Genomic DNA, 14,412 nt, shown 5'->3' on the forward strand with positions numbered 1-14,412 from the left:
GTTCTAAACTATTTTTTGCTGGTTTTAATTATTGTACCAAATATTTATATTGACATACAATTTAATTATTATCATTAAAGAGTTTAGCCATTATTTTTTGCTTGATATTCTGTAGCCCATCTGTACTAAGTCCTGGGCATTTTATTATTCTTTTCCTCCTTAAAGAACGACAGTATGCTTAGTCAGTAGTTGCTCTATTGTCCAGTATATAGTTGCCATTATATGTATGCATTTACAAAACACATGGCACATCACTTACAGTATTTTCCAACAGAGACTGAAATTCCATCCACTGTGGCCAATAATAATATTGCACTGGCTCAAAACCAAAGAATGCCATGTTTTGACTTCTGTATCTGAGTGCTAATTTAGCATCATATATCCCAAAGGAATTTCTTTCTCCTTCTTGTTTCCCCTCCCTTCCTCTCCTCCTCATCCCCCTCTTCCCCTTCACTGAAGATGCAGAGTATAAAATGCTGATAATATCAGGTAGAATCAAAAAAAATACAACTGTGATACTGGTCATGTTCTTCAGAGGAGTTTTATTAATCGGAAAAATTAATGTCCCCATGAGACATTGGTATTTGTAGTTTTTGGTATTTCTAGTTATTTGCTTTGAGCTTTGCTAGGATTCTTAAGATGTAGTAAAATATAAAAACAAAAGTAAAGGACTAGGAAGCTTCTTAAGCCAAGCTGCTGTCCTCCAGTCTGTACAAGAAAGTCTTAGCAGGGAAATTAGTCTCCTGCGTGACGGCATTGACGTAAGTCTCTGCTCAGTTTGTGTGTGCATGTAAACAGGGAAAGCAAGAGAGAATAAAACAATTTTATAAATATTCTTACTTATGAGAGGTAAAAAGGGAAGGCCTGCACAACTGTTTGCACAGAGCTTTACCACATGTACTACAATAGATCCAGTAACGTTTGCCAACTTTTCTATCTGCATTCTGAATGAGTCACAATTATCTTCAGTACTGTCTAGTTTTTCAAGCTTGGAAAAGTCATTAGGTTAAGTTTTAGCGTGGGTTTTGCTGACGTCAACACAAAGAAATAAACTGAGACTATCCTACACATTTATGTATGCGGAGTGCAGTAAGCTTAATGCAAACCTGATAGAGCAGTTGGGTGAAAAACCATTCAGCCTGATCCATGGCAGGATGAACTGTGGTGAGAAATATGGGTACCTATACGGAGAATGTGGGTAACTATAATTTAGCTCTTAATCCATTACACAAACACAATTCTAGTAGGTAGTGTTCTATATTAAGCATGACATGCTTGTGATGAAGATTACCCTTTGTATGGCAGGCAATCACAGCATCTCCTATAGCATTTTACCTGTGTCTGGGGACAGTACAAGACATCAGACACCTGGGCAATTTTATTGTCTCAATATAGACAGTTAGATTTGGAGAGCCTGTATGTGGACTGGAAGCTGGTAAGAGGGATGCTGAGAGACACATCCCTCTCATTATCATGAAAAAGCTGTGACAGCTATTCTATCTTGTAGAGAGCATTGGAAGACACTCTTCTTTGCTGAAGTGACAATGATGGCATAGATGGATTTTACATCATCCCCTCCAGTTTCTTATGCATTGAGTTTAAATGCTTAGCCTATATGTAGCCTTTATGGAGTGGATTTAATCCACCAATCATATAAGCATGTAAATAAAAATCTTGTTAGGAGTTGCACAAGATACACTGATTTCCTACTGTAAAAAGCTCCCTCTTCATGCTTTAGTTAGTGATTTAATTACATTACAAATTTCCTAAACAGTTACCTGGTGCAAGGTACTGTACTGAAAAGTAACATAGAATTCATCTTAAGTCCTGCTTTAAATTTTTATATTTCAAACCTGTACATTAAAAAAAAAAACAGTAAGAAGAGAAGCATGTAGAAGTACGTTGTCTTTTGTTTTTTTCCTACTTTAATTAATCCAGAAAATAAATGGATGCATGAAACTTTCTCTCCACTTGTTCTCTTGCTGCTCATGAACAGTACGGGAAAGCCTCTGACCCCTTGCTTTCTTATGGAAGCAGAACAGAGATTATGGCATTTAAAGGATTAAATCTTTAAGTGTCACACTTTGTTGCCAGAATTAAGGACCAAAGCTCAAAATTTGGATGAAGTGGCAAATAGATGAAAGAGTCAAAAACCCAAATGGTACAATTGGTTGGTAAATGGTTTCATGCACACAGAAATAGCAGGTTCAGTTAGAACCTGGTAATAGCAGCTGGTTACTAAAGAATTGCCAGACAATGAGGTTGGATGGTGTATTCAAAGATTATTTAGTCTATTTTCTCCTCCAAGGAAGGCTAATAATTTCTGAAAGGTGTTTCTATAGTCTTTTAAAAATCTACCCTTAAAAACCTACTCATTGTGATTCCACGAACAGATTCCCTCAGCAATTAATGTGCTTATTATTTTCCAGTGAAAAGTATTCTTTTCACCATCAAATCTTTATTACTGCAACTTATGGCCCTATGAGCTATTTTGCAGCCAATTATTTCCTGACCACAGGCATAAGGAAAATAGTCTGTTTCCATAAATTTACATGCCTACATTTATAATCTGGAAGATTTTTAATTATGTTTGCTTTTAATTTTTTCTCTTTAGGCTACGTTATTTGTGACTTTCTGCCTTTCCTCATACGAGATGTTTTCTAGATATCTGTTTTCTCAAGGTTTAGTCCAGTATGTCTCTGCTGAATCCTGTTGCCCCAAAGCAAGAAACAATGCTTCAGGTGAGCCTTAGGAATACAGAGAGAATGGGAGATTGCCCTTCTGGATGATACTCCCTTTTATATGTCCCAGGGTGATGCTTGTTTTTTCATAAGACTGTGATAGTATGTTTAGTTTATGATTCACTGCTACTTCACGTGCATTTTCTGAAGAAGTGCTCCCTAGCCAATGGCCCCTTGTCCAGCAGATTATTCCCATGTGTATGTAGAGCTTGGTATTTTTTATATCCTCTTTTTTTTCTGAACATTTCTGCAGTTTGTCAAGGACATTCAGAAGAGTTTACTAGCTTAATATTGTCAGTGCTGGACTAAGTATGTCACCTATCTCCATCCAAAGCACTGAAGAAAACATTGAATAGTGCTGGCCCTGCGACAGCAAGTTTCTTAGATAAATTATCTTTCTACTTTGACAGAATTACTATTCTTTCAGAACAGTTTTCCAATTATTTTTTTCACTTATGTTCCAGCACTTTCAAAAAGCTAATTTATTTTTTCCCATATGTGGTTGATCATGCATTTGTAATTTCCTTGTCTTCCCCTTCTGCTGGTCCTCCCACCTGTCTATGTTTCTGCTAAGGTAGATGAACCCTTAACCCCTACCAGCAATGCCTACACATATCTTCATCACCCAGTAGATATTTTAGCTAGAAAGTAGAAAGAATCAACTGTCTGACACATACAGATTACTGGTTCTTAAATTTACCATCTTTATTGCCCATGGGCTTGAAATTAAAGTAAGAAAAATAATTACATTTCTAGACTTCTGGCAAAGAGCTACAGATCAATAAGAAATATGTGGCATTAAACAGAATAAAATATTTTGGGCTCTAACATGTAGGCTTTTGCCTTGAGACATAGTACTAAATATCAAATTACTTAACTATTGCTATGGATCTTGCGGTTAGGGAAACTCAGGTTTTGCGAGTGGTAAAGTATTACATGCTTTTGCCTGCTTTCACGTGAACATATGTGTGGGAGATGAAATAAAACCAGCTTGCCTCACATAGAAAGACCAGTGGTCATTGGTTGCGATGGGCAAACAATAGCAGCAATAATTGGAAAATAAATTGAAAAACAAACAATTCAGGAGTTTTCTGCTTGAGTTTAATCCAGTGTTGGCAAATTAAATAAGATATCTCTAGGGCTTCATTGAAATAGATCTTTACCATTCTAATTACTGCTGAAAGGATTGGTCTGAAGTAAGAAATATGATGAAGATTATCTATAGAGGACTTTTAAAAATTGCAATAATGCTTTCAAGCTAAAGTCTTCCTTAATCTAATAAAAATGCACCTCTTCAGTGCATTCTGTGTATCAGGTCTGGGTATGTCCTACAATTGACTAAAATTACTCCAATATGCTCTAATACTGTAATCTGCAAAAAGTTCCATGCTGGTGAGTTTTATACATATGATTTTTCCACTGAACAATACAGGAATAATCTTAGTGGGACTCAGGCTTCAGGCAGCCTAGCTAATCTATCATATCTTTCTGAAATGCCCTTTCATGCAGAATTTGTGTGAATACTTATTCAACACGTAGACGTGATTTCTCAATATTATAAGGAAAAAGTCAGTGGGTTGTTGCTATGTTGAATGAAAAAATGGTCAAAAAAGGCTCTTTGGAAGATGAAAAACAAGGCAATTAAAGTGAAGTTCTGTAACCATTTTATGTTAGTATTTTCTTTCCCTGTCTCTTTTTTTTTTTAACAGCTCAAAATTCCTTGTAGCCAAAGTAATTACATGGCAGGAATTTCAGCTCCCCCAAATAGTACCTTTTACAGTGCCATGCTTGAATGGAAGTCCCATGAACAACAATGTGCATTGGACTAGGCCCAGAAAAATTTATGTCTAAGATACATACTAGTTTCAGGACCGATAAAACTGCTAGATGAAAGGTCGGGGAGCTCAGTGGAAAAACATATTTGGTATAGCTCTCACTGAGAGTTTGGAGATCTTTTTTTTTCTTTCTTGAAACTCTCAGAGGGTATCAGGATTTTTACCCTGAGCTACAGATAATCCCTCTGAATAACAGAGCAGTCCTATGCGCATAATGTGAAACAGAAAGAAAAGGGTGGTTTCTTTGTGATTTTCAGCTTTCTGTATAGGCAGTGAGTGAATACACTTCAGAAAGCAGCAAATTATTTTGAAATGCTGAAACCCAGAGCAGGAAAACTACATGAAGAAAAATGTCAATCTTGGCAGGCAAGAATAAACAAGATCATGACTACACGAAAGTCTTTAAAAACATGACAACACTCTGAACACTGCATATTGTTGAAGAAAGGTCTTCAGATCCTTTAAGAGCTTGGCAAAAACTAATCTGTGATCTGATAAAGATAATTGTTTTCCTGAGGAAGATGTATTTCTCTACTTCTCAAAGGAGTAGAAATGAAGAGTGGGGCAAGGTGAAAGTGAATTGACACAAAAAAGCTGGTGATGGCTGTCTGATAATTTTTCCTTTAAATAATTACTCCGTGGCTGTGTCAAGAAAATAGTTTCACGTAGTGTGGGGATCAGTTTCTGGATCCTTTCAGGCTAACCAAACTTGACACTGTCACTCTGTTGTATAAGCAATATATATTAGCTCTAGGAAGAGATTTTACCCGTTTCAGTAAAATCCACTAAAATGCTAAGTTTTCCTTTGCGAAGATACATATTAGTGGAACATTATCGCTCCGTTTGTTACATAGCATTATTTCATGGAAATGTCACAAATTTCGTAATAATTTGTGCATAATGTAACACGAACTTTTGTGGTCATGTACAGCCCAAGACACATCTCAGTGTTACTTACCTTGCCTTGTCTGCGGATTTACAGTGTCCCTCGAATTTAATTTGATAACGTCAGTGCTACGCACTTAACTGTGCAAACCCACCACTCTTGCCCTCTCCCTCCACCCACTAACACAATTGCAAAAGATGCCCGACCTCCCTGATCCTCCTTGGCACAGGACAGTAACTTCACCTAGCGCACCCCGAGCGCTTGCCAAGAGCAAAGCCGCAAGGGAGCCCCTGGGCTGGGTCCCAGGGAAGAAGCAACGGCGGCCGGTCCTTCCCCTCATCCGTAGGAAGGGGGCACACGGTTCCAGGGTTCCGTGCAGCCAGGGTGTACGGCTACACGCATGGTGACGGCTTGCTGCCGCTTTCCTGCTCCTCTGGCCCGGTTCCATGTTCCCCGTCAAGCCCGGTGCCAGCACAGCTTGGTTATGGGCCTTCTGACGTGCCCGGGGAATGGCATCTCACCTGAACCACTCATGACTTCAGTTCACCGAGAACCACGGTCAGCCGCTTCTGCTTTATAGCTTTGTTTACAGCCTGTGTTCGCTGCGGTTGAATTCTTCCTGATTTATGTCAGCGTGATGTCAGAGCAAGCTTTTCAGTTTGGATCTCTGTTGAAATCTTATCTTGCAAACAGTAACAGTTTGCTACTGTCGCTATCCGAACGTGGTCATTTTTGTTTTCCTCACTCATGCAGCGTTGGTTTGTTTTATGTAGTTATGGTCCTACCAGCTGCAAACGCCATATTCTGCTTCAGCCAACTCTAGGTTATTAGGTTATGAATGCTAAAAATTATGAGCAGTGCTTTAATTTGCATAGTTATATCCACACATCAGCCAGAGTGAATAAAAGCCAGATTGTAAAATAATTACAATCTCTTGAAGTAGAGCCAGCCTCACAGACCAGATCCATCCGTCATTAATTTGTATACAGTTCTTTTACCAGAACAAACTTTCTGAAGGTACTCGCATGGGAATGCTGGAACAGCTGCACAACTTTTATTTTGAAGAAAAAAAAAGTTGAGCCTCGGAACAGTGTGTTTTAAAGAGAGAGAGAGAGAGAGAGTGACTCTGCATTTAAGACTTTGACCAGCATGTGTAAGAAGTGCACTCATGGCTGGAATAATCTAACAAATTTTTACCTGGGCAGCACTTGGCAAAGTTCCCCTCTTTTCTTGCTCAGTTGAAAGGAATCCAGTACAATTCTGTGCTTTGATCAACTTGACTCCAGTTTTGCACAGCCTGCCCGGTTTGGTAGTGCACGGCCGTGCCTGGCTTATGTGGCCTCTATGGCCCTTTTCTGCTCCACTGTCAGAAAGAGGGAGGGAGGCTTCCCCCAGCACCAAAATATCATTCTGTGTGCTCTCTGCAGCACAGTAGCTAAGAACAAGTTTCCCGATTACTCCCTGGTCTTTCTGGAGTTACTTGCTGGAAGAAGTCTTTTTCCCCACTTTAAATGGATGATTGTGTTACAATCAAGAAAAAACATCTCCAAAGACCAATCTTTAGGTAAGTGATGCTATTATTACTTTGAACTGAAAATGTTATGAACTTTACTATCTACATCCTGTTTGTTAACTTAAAGTTCATATGCAAACACACGGAAAATTGTTCAAGAGAAAGAGCTTAATATTGCATAGCCTAGTAACATATTAGATGATTTTGGTGTTCAGAATGCATTTTTTTCACTTGTACTGAGACTTTATAGAAGTTCTTTTACTTGTCCTCTCTGTCATCTGCATTCTCTAAAGTTTTGTGTGGGATTGTCTTTATTACGAAAGAAGAGCAGCATAGCTCTTGAAAACTTTTTTGTGTGTGTTTTGTTTTCCTACAGCTCTGCAGTCCCTCACTGTACTCTGGAATTATAAAACTGTTTAAAAGTGGAACATGGTTCTTGGTTGGTTTAGCTGATTATGTCTGGATGGCAGAATTTTAATACTTGAAATGATACACCTTACAGATTAAAGTAGTTTGCTTGCTGGGATATGTAGACAAGTGCTTAAAGTATAACTAATCCGTAAGGCTCTTCTGATCAGAAGGGTTCAAGTTTAAAGAGTAACAAACTGGGAGTTTTTGTGAGGTGGTTCTTCGCTGCTTCCTACATGTGTTAGTTTGATCTATGAAACAACTTTCTGATTATTTTATATTTTAAAGCCAATTCTTTTTACAGATCAGGATTAGATCTAGTTTACTTGTGCTTTTTACTACAGGAGACCACTTTCTTTCATTTGGCCAGTCATAGCTTCAGGCCAAGTGACCCTGAGTGGGAAATAATGTTTCTCAAACTACAGTGAATAAGGATGCAGTGGCTGTAAGGTTAAATAAACCTGCAATACTTCACACTTCTGTTTATGGCTGGTGACATCTTTAACAAAACTCCAGCTCTTACTGGGTGACATCAGTAGGATATTGTAACCCCAGTGTTGATATGACAAATAAATATAATATTATAGATGGTCCCAGAGCAAATACAAGATTCTTATTTATTGGATGGCCACTACTGATGTCATATATTATGGGAGTACAGTAACAGTTGGTATTGCAGCTCCAGGGTCAGTTCAGACAGGTAATCATGCCACGATTATGTCCTACTAATGTTACATGTGGAGAAATCTTTCAGTAGTGTTATAGTTACGGTGCAGAAAGAGAATCTGGACATTAGAAGGTTACTATGGGATTGAATTGATTTAACTGTTAACCTTAAATTTGAATGTCCTGTGTAGATTTACTATGCAATTTATATCGTAAATTAAATTAAGCATTTTGCACTTTGATAAAGTGGAGTTATGAAGTTATTTCACAGAAAGCTTATGACTGACAATTAAGAGACATTTGATATTTTCCTCAAGTGATAGCTTTTTATTTAAGCTAATAGTTTAATTGAATATATATCTGTTTAAACATCAATAATTATTTTTAAGGATCTATGATAATTATCCCATAAACCATAATATTAAAAAAAAATATTTTAAATGCACATTTTTCACAGTCTTTTGGGGCCATTAGAATTGCGGGTGAATAAGTGCATATTTCCTGATGTGTTCGGGAACCTGCTATAGAAATCTGCTGTAGCCAGTGTAGTACTAGATAGTTTGCAAGAGCTTTCTTAACGGATGTTTCCCTAAATTGTCTTGTGGGAGTGAGCTTAACTCCATGAAATACAAGAAGTTTCAACATTTCTTACTGAAATCCATTCCTGCAAATCAGTTCTAAATACAGAACGGCAACTAACTACTGTTGGCATGCTTAATCCAGAGCAAGAAAACCCCTAATATGGAAAGCCCCCTATGAGTCCATGGCTCTGCAGTGACTCTTCTGGCAAAAGATCTCTGTAATACTACAGTAAATGCTTAAGAAGTGTTTCCAAGGTCGAGACCAGCATAATATTTTAGGCAGCTGAAACAGAAAGACAATCTCCGTATGCCATAAAGATCGTATCATGTACAGTAAATACAGATGCTATCATAGTACATTAAAAAGCTGGGTTTTTTAATGTGTGTTCATTTTCCTTATGACTTTAGAAAATATTTCTCCAGTGAAAAAGTGTTCTTATAGAAGAATTGTGAAAATTTAGCCTCAGTCCTTTTAACCCTGTAATTTTCTCTCCATGTAGGTGAAATGGTTTTACTGGGCACAAATCTTACACTGAGGTAACTGAATCAGCAGTCTAGTCAATTTCTTCCTCAAAAAGAAAAGAAAAGGCAAGAAAATATCAAATTACCCAAGTGTTAAACCTATTTACCCATGCTACACCTGCAGCCAACACTAATATAGTTACTCTTAAAAATCAGGTCTTTCCTGAGAGCTATGTCAGAACTTATTAAGTACATATGAATATCTCCCCACTTAGCAAAGTTACATTTACAGTGGGCTGTACTTTTGCTTGAGCTGCCTTCTCAGTAATGTAAAAAATGGTTGAGTATCTATTCTAAATAATACCTTCGATATCTCCAATCCTCTACATAAGAGTGGGATAGGTATTATGTTTCAAGATGGGAAACTCAGTAATAAAAAGATATTTCTGACTAATTTTCAAAATTTTTTGTAAGTTCTGAATTCATGAAGAAGTAAAAATACAAATACTGGGAAAGAAGTGTAACTTTTGGTATTTGCTACCCAGTAGTGCTTGGAAATAACTAAAAAATTCATTCAGAAGTATAACCATGTAAAAAAGCCAAGCTTATGAATCACATTGAACTGGTTACTGAAGCACATCAATTTGGATAAAATTTTGTAATTGCATCAGAAACCGACTGCCAAATACTTAGAGATTCCTGCATTCCTTAATATCAAAAGAACAGTCTGCTTATGCAAAGTTATATTTCAACAGAACTTATGGCTTGGATATTCACTGGATATTTTAATGCTAACATAAATTACTGAGAACATTCCATATTTTTATTAAGAACAGCATTTGAGCATGTTTGCTATAACTGGAGATGGTGAAATTAATTCAAACAATAAACAAATCAGCTTTCTCAAAGAAAGCAGTGAGAGCTTCATAGTTCTGACATTTAAAATTAGACTGAAGAAAGCCATATAAAATATGCTGTAGGGAACAAATCCTTCCCTGCCAATCGTATAGCTTAGATGACACAATAGGTGGTTTAGTTCTCAAAGTTCTATGATTTCTCTTAATGTAAGAATCTACACAGTTGTTAGTCAAAGCTTATACTGAAACCAACGTTTTTCTGTACTCTGCTTCAGTCTTGGTGGGGGGGTGGGATGGGTTGTATGACTTTGGTCTTCCTGGTCTTGACTGTGAATGGAAGCAAAAGGATCAGAGTATCACAAGAGGATTTGTTCTTTTGGTGTCTCTGCCTTGGCAGGATCCAAGAAAGCCTGGAATTATTTCAAGAAACCCATGGTCTTTTGAGATTTCCAGATGAATGGCAGTTGGATAATAACAAAGAATTTGTCTTTGCTGTGTAACATCTTTGATTTAAGGCTCTTAATGTGTTTAAAAAGTATTAATACATTAGCTTCAAAATACCTCTTTTTTTCTGTTCTGCACATTTTCTGTGGTCTCATGCAATTTTGGATCAAGGGTTTTCCCTTATAGCAATAGGGACAGGAAAATAGGGCTTATGGTGCTGAAAGCAAGGGAAAGAACAAGGGTGAAAAACAGTTGTTTTCCAGCTCTTCAAGGAGCTTTATTATTATCTTTTCTATGGTGTCTGCATATGAGAGAAGCCCCTTGTACTTTTGCTGTTGTTCCAGTATCTTTGTTCATTATATATATGAATTTTGTATTAACTGCAATTAGCTAGATTGGATCTCTCTGTAACTTTGAATTTTCCCTAAGAAAATGACCCAGTCTAGTCCTTTGGTCTCTTGCGTCTAGTCCCTTAAAAGATATATGGCTGATTAATTATTTTATTCTGTACTAAAATAAGCTCCAAAAACTAGATGTTGATGCTTACTGTAATCCACTGGCAGAAACTATTCCAACATGATTTTTACACCACTACAGAGCACATAGGTAATTATATACTGTATTTACTGTACAGTATATTGTAAATGTTTACAAAGACCTGGTTTCCAGAAAATATTTATACTGCTGTAATGCGTGGAAAAAATAATAACAAAAACTTTTGAGGTTTTTTTTTTCGCTTACATGGGGTGTAATGAAATATAGAAACAGCATGTTCTGTGACTTCTAGACATTCTAAGTTTTTCCTCTTGAAAAAATACACTAACAAGGATTTTCTAGCAAAAAATATCCATCGGTGTAATGCCCTTACATGACTTCTGTTTTCTTCCTTTTGTTCCAACCCCTCCCCCGCCCCTTCCTGGGTGCTCAAAATATTCAGGAGTTTTACCAAGTACAAGCAAATACATCCTCATACTATGCTAATGCATTATTTTTTCCCTATTTTTGAGTTCCAGCTTACTCTCTTTATCCTGTGGCTTCAATATAGTATGTACTGAACAGGTATATTTGTGTTTTGCATGGGTATAACTGGTGTTTGCACCTTTTCAATTAGTGTCTGTAGAAAAGGTACCAAATCAGAATAACATATGAAGAAGAAGCAACTTACTCAGTAAACAAGAAAAAAATTATGTACCTGTGGGCAGCCTAGAAAGTTGAAGATTTTAGTTGCTTAGAAGCTCATAAAAAAAGGATGTTTTCTCCCTTTATTTGTAGTGGCCTTTAAATGGGTCCAAATTATTATTATCTTTATATTGTGTGTAGGGAATAAGCAGAGGTATGGGAAACTTTGCCAGGTTTATGTTGAATTGTGCACTGCAATTACAATGAATGTACATTATATATCATTATTGCTAGTGATAGCTTAATTGTAAATTAATGTAGCATATTAATTTAATGAGTGACAATTTATTCCTGTGGTGTAGGAGGAAGGTGGGCAGGAAAGAGATGATGTAATCATCCTTTGCTTCTTGCTCTAAGAAAAGGCTGGAATGTAAAAAGACAGCACCACAAGAAGATCCTGAAATCACAGTCTCTTTCTTGATTGCCCCTTCCCCTAATGGCAAAGTTTGCTGCAACTTCTGCAAAGCTACATATAGTTCATAGCCATGGCCATGCTGTTGGTGATGTTGCTAAAGGTATTTTCTGCCTACATGGCTGCTTCTTCCTCTTCCTGTGTGGCTTTAATGGCTACACTGATGGGTAAATACCCCAAAATATTACATAGTTGTGTATTGGTTTAAACTGTTGATAGTTTTTTTTTTTTTAAATGGCAGTACCTTAGAAGAACTAACTTATAAATTGTAATGAAAAAGAGCTTGGTGTAAAAAAGAAATAATAAAAAAACTGGGCTTTGGGAGGAGGATTGAGAGGACAGGAGCGTCTGCTCCTAGCCTGATAAGAAGCTATGAAAAAAGAATTTGATTGAAGCAGTCAGTGAAGACATTTTTGAGGAGTATCCAGAACAATATGAAGGGTGTAAAAAGTTCTTAGAAATTCAGCCTAATAAATTACAGTTTTTGAGAAACATGGCACTTCCAGAAGATGGTGGCAAGAAAGATAAAATGTAAAGCAGTACATCAAAAACTTTGGACAGTGGGTGGCATTTTGTAAATTAAGAAAGCAGGAGAGACAGAACAGTAGATTAAGTAGGGGGGAAAGCATGGAGAATCCAATTTTCAGACAGATGATACACATTTATTCAATAAGTAGATTGAAAGGAGACAGAACCAAGTACATTAGAAATGCAGAAGAAAAGGAGCAAATGTTGTAGCTTAAAGCTGTTCAGATACTTCTGAACAGCTGTCCAAATGTTAGTGTTCAGCCTCTTAATCACACTAGAAGAAGGTGAATAAATACATTTTAGAAATTTCAGCATGAAAAAAACTGGTTGAAATTAAATGCATTGATAATATGTTATAGCATAGCATGCTCTATAATATAGGTAGCTTGGACATAACCAGACTGAGACAGGAAATTAGAAGAATGTTTACAGCCATCCCAGTAATGGTAGTCTAGATTGCTACTGAAATTGTGGGGAAAATCCTGACTGCTTTTACGAATGGACTTGTGAAAAGGACCATCTGTTCTGGTACTTTTAACAGCTGAAAACAAAAGCTTTTGATGGATAAGAACTATTGCATTTTTTGTATTTTAGTCCACTAAATTTCCTAACTTAAAGCAGTTCATTGGGGGCATGCTTATTTATTTAACTGAAAAGCATTTTATTTTGTATTGTTGTATATGCAGTTTTGTCCTGCCCTGGGTTACACTTTCTAGGGAACATACCATATGAAAAACAATATTGCTTATATATTTCAAGCTTTTTCTTACAACTTTCCCTTCACTTTGTTCCTACTTAATCAAGAACTGATTTAACACTAACTTTGATTGTAAACTTCTGAAGAAGAAATGTTAAGTGAGAATTGATGTGCATTCCGTGATTAACATTTTCATCTCTAAGGATTACTTTTAGTTGGAATTAAAGTGTCATTTGCACGGTTTGGAAGGACATTCTCAGGAAAGTCAGGTTATGCCTCAACTGGGATCAAAAGGAGGCAATTTTTCAGATAGTAGCAGAAGAGCAGTAGCAGATCAGGCATAGTTACTTGCTTTTCAGAGGAGTTAAGAAGGGAAGAATGGAAATTCTCCTATTATCCCTGAAGAAATAGGAGTGATGAGCAGTGACTCTACAGCTGTCACCTGGCTTTGTGGTAGTACTCCTTCAAGAGGAGAAAGCAATGAAGAAGGTACAAGAGAAAGTTCAAAAGAAAACAGTGACTTTTTTGCACATCCTAGTAAATAGAGGGGACAATAGGCAGCAAAGAAATTGAATTCTGTTGAGATCTGAGGCTGAATTAATTTTTTGCCTGGTGGGGAAAATTTTTTTCTCCTATTTTTCTCTGAAAAATCAGTGGTGAAAATATAATTCATTCTGGGGCGGAATTAACTTACTCTTGAGACAGATTGAAGAACTAAATTATATGCGCAAATATTTGGGGTCCTGGCATTGTGAAACATTGTATTGGAAATATGTTTCATCAGACCTAATAGCCATAAAAACCCCTGTTATGCTGCGTTCTTCACTTTTGTGAGACAAAGGCAATGAGTAAAGAAGAAACAATATAAATGGTTATGGTGAAAAGAAAAGCACTGGACCAGTGCACAGATTAGCAGTGATTTACATTTTCAAACTGGTAAGAAGAGGAGCTGTAGCAAAAGATAAGAGTTGCTCTTATTTCACAAACCTTGCAGCCTCAGTTGGTGGGAGAGATTTATTTTTACTTGTCTCTTGCATTATCCTTTTCTGGGAAGTCATAGGTTTGAATCACCCGGTAAGAATACTCATTTCTGGTTTCCCAAAGCATTAGTTCCTGCAGTTCTCACAGAGTACACGGCACCTGCCTTGTCTCAGGTTAGCATGCTTCGTATCTGTGTAAGAAAGCCTGTGATGAAAACCATAG

General features: G+C 37.0%; 1 protein-coding gene across 7 annotated transcripts in view; it reads left to right on the forward strand.

The window, feature by feature from the left end:
• Positions 1–14,412, forward strand: part of PDE1A (phosphodiesterase 1A) — a 230,481-nt gene that overhangs the window by 99,543 nt on the left and 116,526 nt on the right. Inside the window, exon 1 of one of the 7 annotated variants that reach the window (XM_075028312.1) lies at positions 6,572–7,026. The exons of the other annotated variants lie outside the window; for them this stretch is intronic. Within the exon in view, the coding sequence (XP_074884413.1) occupies positions 6,974–7,026 (53 nt within the window). The 5' untranslated portion in view covers positions 6,572–6,973. Of the gene's footprint in view, positions 1–6,571; positions 7,027–14,412 lie in introns of those variants that run through there. 7 annotated transcript variants of the gene reach the window in all.

Source organism: Buteo buteo, chromosome 5, assembly GCF_964188355.1.
Source record: "Buteo buteo chromosome 5, bButBut1.hap1.1, whole genome shotgun sequence".
In the NCBI taxonomy this organism is placed as follows: Eukaryota; Metazoa; Chordata; class Aves; order Accipitriformes; family Accipitridae; genus Buteo; species Buteo buteo.